The sequence below is a fragment of the Mytilus galloprovincialis genome, chromosome 7 (genome assembly GCF_965363235.1).
Source record: "Mytilus galloprovincialis chromosome 7, xbMytGall1.hap1.1, whole genome shotgun sequence".
In the NCBI taxonomy this organism is placed as follows: domain Eukaryota; kingdom Metazoa; phylum Mollusca; class Bivalvia; order Mytilida; family Mytilidae; genus Mytilus; species Mytilus galloprovincialis.
Genome location: NC_134844.1, coordinates 35,085,347 through 35,094,380, shown reverse-complemented (window position 1 = coordinate 35,094,380; position 9,034 = coordinate 35,085,347). Strand labels below are relative to the sequence as shown.

Below are 9,034 nucleotides of genomic sequence, written 5' to 3'. Positions count from 1 at the left end.
TATATTTATAGAAATTTAGTTTTCCCTCACTTAGAAGTACATACCTGCGCATTCGGAAATAATTGATATGTAATTGTCTACTTGAAGTCCGCCTCCGGGTGCAGGATTTTCTTGCTGTGTTGAAGACCCAATGGTGGCCCTCGGCTGTTTATTTACTCCTTGGTCGGGTTGTTGTCTCTTTGACACGTTCCACATTTCCATTCTTAATCTTATAAAAAATGGCAATGCATATAAGCGTGTGCAAAACCTAAAAAAAATAAAATATATTACCTTGCATATCATGGGTATTGATAAGATGAATGAATACTTATGATCATATATACTTGAAACCAACTGATCAAAATGATATTCCCATCTTGCAAAATTTCTGATCATATACGAAGTTATGAAGACGTTGAACTAAGCAGTTCAATTTTAATAATGGTATTACATATTCCGAACCTAGACAAGTTTTTGAAACTCATTCCAATCGTTTGTTGATAAAGTTGAGCATTTGATTTTGTCAGATTATATGAACTTCCACCATTTTTGTAATTTACCTTGGTGTTCGGTATTTGTTTTAAAAGAGAAGTGAAAAATAACATTGGGACTTATTTCATTATATAAAAAAGGCTAGCATTTCAAAATGAAATTATATATATCTGATAAAAAATTTCGTATAAGACTATGGATAGCGTTCGCTGCCATATGTACATGTTCAATAACAACAAAAGTGACGTATGCTGTATTAAAATTTCGATACAATTCAAAATATTGCACCAAATCTAAGAGGAGCGTTTATGAAGGTAATGATAACAAACATTTTCAGATATCTAAAGTTGGTACAAAATCTCAAAATGTCTGGAAGATTTCAATAGGTAGTGTTACATAGACATTACAAACGGCGAACATGGTTACAAGTGCGTTTCGAAATATTGGAGCTGATCTAGTTATTCTCCATAATGAGAATGAAAGCAATTGTCTGATGAAAATTATTTGAATGACTTGTCAGTGGAGCGATGGTACTATTTCGAATGATACTAATTGAAATTCATTTGAACCGAATAATACCTACACACTCTACACACCTTGCTAAATGATGCAATGTTTGGAAAATGAAATGACAAAACTGATTCATTGCATTCATAGTTATATATAAAAGGCGAAAAATTCCAAGATGTGGGTCTGGTTTATATAGGTATATTACAATAATACGTGTTAAAAGGTTGCTACGGCATATGTTAGCTTAACTGGTGCTTATAGCTTCTTCAAGGACAATATTGCAGATCATTGGTTCGAAAGAGGAATATATTTTCATAATACACCAAATAACGAAGCAACCAGGTACTGATTTTAGATTGAATATAAGAAATTCAAGAACCATCATACATATTAATAGATGGAACTAAAACTATTTGCTAGTCCTTGTGTTCAGATGAACCTTTCGCGGTACAAATAACCTGTTGCACATAACTGCCATGTGTGTACCATGATTATTGCAGAAAATAATAAGTGGTACTAGCGATTAGAAATTACTTTTAAAGTAAATTTAACCATATCAAGTGAGATAGGTTATATACGTCAGTATTGTTTGTCCGGACGTCGTCACGGAAATAAAAACTTATGATTTGTAATGTTGACAAAATCCTGATCCCCTCTCACTTAAGGTATTATAATACAAATATGATAATCTGTGGCGCATTATACAAATAAAAGTTCTTATAATTCTTAAAAAATAAATGTTTATGTGCCGTGTTTCTTTAAAACAAAGATATGATCGGACGATGACCTTCCCCCAGCTGATCAAAGATTCCGTGTGTGTTAGAAGCACCTCCGCGCAATACATCAAACATGTTATGCAAACAGACCCAGAACGACTAATGAAGTAAAAAAAAAAAAAAAACAAAAAAACAAAACAATAATAATCCATGGGAAAAAAACAAAATAAATCAAAAATGAAAAATATTTAATATATGTGTAGGACTCTGAACCGCGATGGTCACGTTGATGTGCAATGGTTTTACGCTGATGTGCGATGGTAGCATTGTGACGCTATCTTGTTGATAGATACGCCGAACTGCGATGGTGGTTACGCTTAAGTGCGACGGATTACACCAATCATATTTTCAATGTTTTTCATGCATGATGTAGAAGTCAGTTTCTTTTTTAGAAGGAGCTTTTCGGTTTTCTTTTATAGACATTATCGAGAGTATAACCCGTTTAATTTAAAAAAGTATAGATGAATAGTCATAGCATTTGAAGTGCTCACAGTAACGTAGTAGTGTACTTTATACGTTCATACAATCGTTAGAAATTGACGCTAAAAGTGTTTTTATTTTAAAAGCAGCATTAATTGCAATGACTGAAAAAAATTTGGTAGTTGTCAGAAAGCAAATACTTCTTGGTATGTCAGAACGAAACGAAATAAGCGAAACATGTAGACGACTGAGCATCTTAAGGTAGCTCAATACAAAAGCAACTAAATTTTATCAAAATTTCATTTTCAGCTGATTTTGTTACTTCTTTATGTTCCAAAACCACAGAAGAAAAATTTATTGATACATCTTGCACTGTAAATGAGTTTTGATGATAATTAGTTTTATAAAGAAATGAACGTGTCTGACTGATACAAGATAAAAACATGTCGGCAGTACTTTGTGGTTAATCAATAGAATCATTTGATAGCTTTATGACCACTGACCAGCAATAAAAATAACAGTTATGAAAAAGAGGTGGATAAGGGATTTATGGAAAAATGAAGATAATGAATTCCAGAAAAAAAGTCATTTCTATATTGGAGCTGCCAGGAGAAAAAACAAAACAACCATTTGGAGATAAAGAGGAAATCAAAATATAGTTGTACAGATATTAAACAAATATAATTGTACAACAACTAAAGGCTGATGTTCATACTGGTATTCCGTGAGGAGAAGGTTTAAATGTGAATTATTTTTAAAAGAAAATACAAATCAAATATTTCATTTTCAAACTGCAAAAATGAAAAAAAGTCTACTTTGTGTAAAACACCATATTGTCATTGTATACAATTATGATTTCAGAAATCCCCCACGAGGATCCTCTAGACTGACCAACAGATCATTTTGTGTACACATGCATAACTCACTTTTTTTTCAGTAAAAAAAAAAAATATTATTGTATGTATTAAATGAATAAACCCATATTGAAAAAAAGAAAAAACAATGTGTAATTAAACTTCTGAGATCATAAATAGTAAAGATTTATCATGGTGGGCGGAGTTTTGACCATATCAGTAGCAACTGACTTACAGCAAAGTCAATAATGAAATAACATCTCCTGCCAGATCTGATTTTTGATGCATAGGGTGTGCAATTTCTTCATATATTTAAAATTGCTGAAACGGAATGCTTTCTTACTGGTGAAAAACTAATTGATTTATGATTAAAGGCCAATACTGAACTAACCCCATGGTACATGTGTGAATCATATTGAAGTTAATGAGGTACAAGTAGGAAAATACTGATTTATGCAATTGTGACACATTCATTTTTGTCATGAAAATGTAGTTTTAAATGAAATTAGCTCCTATATAGATGCCTGATTTTCACACATGTTGTTCCTTGTCCAGTTATCTTCAAAACCATGTCTCCGATTTCCAGAAACATCAATAGAACAAATTGTATACCCAATTAGATTTAGTGATCTCTTATGAATTGAGGTTGCAAACTTTATTGAAGAATTACGAAAGAATGAAATACAATAGGAAAAATCTGAGACGTAGTTTTGGAGGTCAAACTGTGTTGTACAAGAATCTATAAAATGTTTTGGGATGCTATGAATAACAAAGAAGCTAATGTCATTCAAGTGTGGACATCACAATATAGAAACTAATTACATAATAACTAATTATGTAATAATCATGTCATAATAAATATCATTGCTTTTTACATAGTTATTTATTTCTCTATTAATATCAAGGTATCCAATGATGACCGAGTTGCAATATTTGTGACTACTCAATGTAGAATTATAGGAATTATTATAAACAAATCGATAATAGCAGGTGTACATATCAACATGTGCGCATTTTGTCTGAAAACTAACGAACCTTGGTAGAAAACTTGGTCTTCTTCCGACCGGCAGTAAAACGCTTGCCAAAGTGGGGCGTCCGTTTGGCTGTGCGGGTTGTACAAGTTTGCTGCCACGTCCGGTCAGAATGTGGACAATAAATCCGATGCCTCGTGTAAAGAAAGTGCCACGCTCTCTGCACGTTAAGAACCCTTGCAACAACTCTTTGAGGGGTCCGTAGGTGGACTGTTGCAAGGCAAAATTTCCGTCCTTATCCAATAAACTCATCATAGATACCAGGATTGAAATTTCATATATACACCAGACGCACGATTCGTCTATTAAAGACTCATCAGTGACGCTCGAATAAAAAAATGTTAAAAAGGCCAAATAAAGTAAAAAGCTGAAGAGCATTGAGAACCAAAAATTCCTAAGAGTTTTGCCAAATACAGCTAAGGTAATCTATTCCTGAGGTAGAAAAGCCTTAGTATTTAAAAAATAATTTTTTTGTTAACAGTTGATTTATAATTACGAACTATCAATGATAAATCAAGTCAACACAGAAGTGCTGACTACTGACTATAATGTACCCTCATTTTCCAGTGGCAGTCCAAATTTCTCCTACCTTTATCCCGGATAGCCTCTGTTACAAGACCTACCTATTTGATTAATTGTTTAACTTATTCTCGTCCTGAACATGCATCAAATATTTGCCACTGGATGTTTTGTTAAATATGAAATGTTTGACTTGGTTACTGATTATTACTTGAGTGTGTATGAGAGAGAGAGAGAGAGAGAAACTTACTGTTCTGGTATATGAACAGAGTTAAAAAGGAGTACCTCGCATTTAACAGACAGAACGTTTAAACTGGAAAATACCAAAAATGGAAAACATTACAAAGGAATTTATTTATTAGGGATATGTCGTATATCTTTGTCAAGTATAAGTTGTATTCGATTTCCTGACGTTGTCACGCAAAGAAAAAATACGTAATGTGATATGATTCATAAATCCAGTATTCCCCAGTTATCATGGAAGTAAAAATATGTAAATGTGTATCCGGGCGTGAAACACTTTGATACTATATAAAGGATGTTATTACTTGACGACAATCTAGCCACATTTTATTGATAATGATAATTGAATTATGATGAATGCTAATGATCATACATACGACGAACCTACTGAAGAGAAAGGATATACACAACTTTCATTCATTTCAGATAATTATCGAAAGTATGATGACCTAAAACCATCAGGCTCGTATCACTCATATTTTGAACCTCAATCAGATCCTAAACCACATCATGTATGCAAAGATGTAAAAATCAAATTTTGGATAGCGTTCACTACTGTTATAATAATAGGATTAGTAGCTGGGCTGACGTACATAGTAATTCAATCTCGTTACAATTCAGTAGCATGTATTAAATCTAATGACAGTGGAAATGTAGGTTTTCGGATATCGGAAATTTGGACAAAATGTCCAAATGACTGGAAGACATTCGATGTATGGTGTTATAAAGAGTTTTCAGAACGTCGAACATGGTTTAAAGCTCGTGATTATTGTCGAAGTATCGGAACTGATCTAGTTAGTGTTCATAATGAAAAGGAAAATAATTTTCTAATAACAAATTTTACACAGACTCATACGTGGATAGGACTGAGCAATTTTCATAACAATGCGAAATATGTCTGGAGTGACGGAACAATTTTGAATTTTACTGATTGGGAAGAATCAGAACCGAATGACTTCAATAATAACGAGAACTGCGCCCAACTTCAAAAACCTGCCTCTCAAAAGTGGAATGACAACAATTGTTTTATGTCGTTGAGATTTATATGCAAAACGCAAATTTATCCAAGATGTGGGCCTGGAGATTCGTTATATTACAATAATTCTTGTTATTCAATTAATACAATACTTGATGTTGATTTTACAGACGCCCGTACATTTTGTAGGAACCATGGTTCAGATTTAGTCATAATTGGTTCTAAAGAGGAAAACAATTTCATAATAAGGCAAACTACTAAACACCAAGGTGCTGATTTTTGGATTGGATTACAGAAACAAAGGAATCAGACATACAGATGGATAGATGGCAGTCATCCTACGTACCTAGCATGGGGTGTAGGTGAACCTAAAGCAGATAATAATTTATGTGTCAAGTCATCTACCATGTATGGAAATTGGGAAGGTGACAGTTGCAGCAATAAAAATCGGGTTGTTTGCGAGAAACGATTACTAAGTCCTTTGAAATGAGTAGAAACATCACTAGTTTGAAAGCTGAATATTTGTTAAAAGTTTGGATAATCAAAAATTATTTATACTGATGAATACTTGTTTTTATTTTACTTAAAACCATATGAAAAGTTCTCGCTAAGTGATCACAATATGACGCATCAATGGGATAAAAAGTTGCTTAAAATAATACAACAAAAAAGTTATTTAACAAAGACTGATAGGCGAACACAATGTTGGTATTACACTGTCAACACATATTAATTTTGTCTTACCTAATATTAAGTAGGCAGGCTTATTTTGGTTTATCAACCTAGTTGCGTTTATATATCGGAGATACATCATTATCAGATAAATAGACCTGTTAGAAAAGTTGACACTACGACTGGCGCTTATGTTGGATGGAAGATGAATACAATATGATGTGGGGACCATCTCAATAAGTACAAATACTGAATATGTTTGTAACCTGTTTGGGCCTGTTTGATACCGCTGAGATAAATCTTAAACAATGTATTCATTAAAGTACGTAGGAGAAGATATTTTTTTAAAACCAGGAAAGGTTCTATAAATACAATTTTAAATAAATTAATATTAGTCTTGTGAATGATTTATCTTGTTTCAACATCTTGATAAATAAGGTAAAGGGTGTAATCGTATTTTTAAGGAGGCCGTGATCACGGATTAGAAAAAAGTAATCCGTGATATAAGAATTGACAATTCGTGATCTCAAATATCTTATCTATGATCTAGGATTGATTATCCGTGATCTCGGATTTTTTTTTATCTGTGATCACAGATTGATAATCGAATAGTTCAAAGCTAGCTCAGAGCCACCAACAACTAATAAATAAATCAATGTCCCCTGATACATTTGGTAGCCGTTGTTTTTTACTTTGAGTTATTTTCCAGGAACTGCGAGTGCTCTCATATTGGTATATTTTCAACCGATTTTTATAGTATGTACTTATGTTTTACTGTTACAACTTGCACCACTGTTTGAGGTTAAGAGGAGGGATGAGGGCTCACGAACATATTTAACCCTGCAATATTCCGTATGAACCTGTCCCACACCAGTAGCTTCTTATTCAGTAATTGATCTTTGTTTTAATTTGAATGCGCACTGGTAGTGAACACAGCAAATAAAAATAAGTAAACAGAACACAAACCCCCCTCCAAAGCTCATCAGTTATAAGACTAGAAAAGTGTCCACGATTTTTGTTTCTATACATCATAATCAAACGTCTTTGGAAAGGTTGTATAAATTTTCTATTAATTTTGATTCTAGGAATTAAAAGTTTGAACGACATTGAAAGAAAGATAACAAGAATGTGTCCAAAGTACACGGATGCCCCAATCGAACTATCATTTATTATGTTAAGTGGACCGTGATATTGGGGTCAGAACTCTTTTTTGGCATTAAAATAAAAAAGATCATATCATAAGGAGCATGTATACTAAATTTCAAATTGATTGGACATCAAACACCACCTTGACTAAACACTTTAACCTGAAGAGGGACAGACGGACGAACGAACCACAGGACGAACGAGCGAACAGACGAACTGACACACAGACCAGAAAACATGATGCCCATAAATGGGGCATAATAAATGGGTCAATAAAATAACTTTGCTTCAGTTGACATCTGAAAAACTTAGCTTCAGTTGACATTGTTTCCCCTAGATTCAATTTTATACCCTTTAACATGTTTTCCTTAATGTAATTCAATCGACCCTTTGAGTCCCATTGCCATCATGTAAAATAACATTTGTCTGCCTTTCCGATTCCAACGGGTTTTATCCTTTCGCCAACAAAAATCGAGGGGATCTTGTAACTATACCCTCGGTCTGTCTTTCCGTCCGTAACACACTTGTCGACAATTTATATTCAATATATTCCTGAATTTTGACCATATGTGTTTCATAGATATTAAATCCATATGAATATCTAGAACCCTATTAATTTTCAACGTCTCAGTTCGAATTTATTTGATATCCTTCTTAACACTCTAGACTTGTCATAGTTTGCCATATTTTGACTTAACTTGGCATATACTTAACCTTAATGAAAATCCAGACCTCAACTCATTTTCAAGTGCATAGTTCAAAGGTCAATTGTTACACCATATACGAGATTTCAAATTTGTTAAGACGGTAAACACCGAAGGTAAAAAAAAATTGTAAAAAAGATAAATAAAAGAAAGTGTGAGTTTCGACGCAATCAGCCGTTTTGAGACAGTCAGAGTCGTTTAGAACTTTATGGAGACAGCAAAGGAACGAACTAAAACAGTTTAATTGTGTGCTGGACTTTTCGGGAAACATTAAACAAATGTTACCCAATCATACAATGCTATGTTATTATGCAAGTGGACAACAAAACCCCAAAATTGTTTTTAAAATAAATCATCGAGCATTCATTTTGAGTAAAAAGGGATTTGTGTTTTCCAAAATAGTTTTTTTATAATTCTTATTTTTGTTTTAAATTGTACCAGAATGAAAGCAAAACGATAGTTTGTTTCCATTGGGAGATCAAGCGGGCCAAAACCCTTGTTCCTTTATTTTTGCAAAAATTGGCTGATTCTCAGAATAAAATTAAAAAAACCCACTTTTTTCACAAAAGGTAAAGATTTGCCATATGCACACATACAATTACACGTAGGGTTATAATTATCTTCAATTTACAAATGTACCACTTAATTGATTTTAAAATACACATTTAATGATTTATCGATTGATCATGTCTTGCACACTATAAATAACGTT

At 33.0% G+C, this 9,034-nt stretch overlaps 1 protein-coding gene across 1 annotated transcript; it reads left to right on the top strand.

The window, feature by feature from the left end:
• Positions 1-5,106: 5,106 nt before the first annotated feature.
• LOC143082864 (C-type mannose receptor 2-like) lies at positions 5,107-6,365 on the top strand. Its single transcript, XM_076258823.1, has one exon. The coding sequence runs from the start codon at positions 5,175-5,177 to the stop codon at positions 6,288-6,290; it is 1,116 nt and encodes a 371-aa protein (XP_076114938.1). The 5' UTR covers positions 5,107-5,174; the 3' UTR covers positions 6,291-6,365.
• The last annotated feature ends 2,669 nt before the right edge of the window (positions 6,366-9,034 follow it).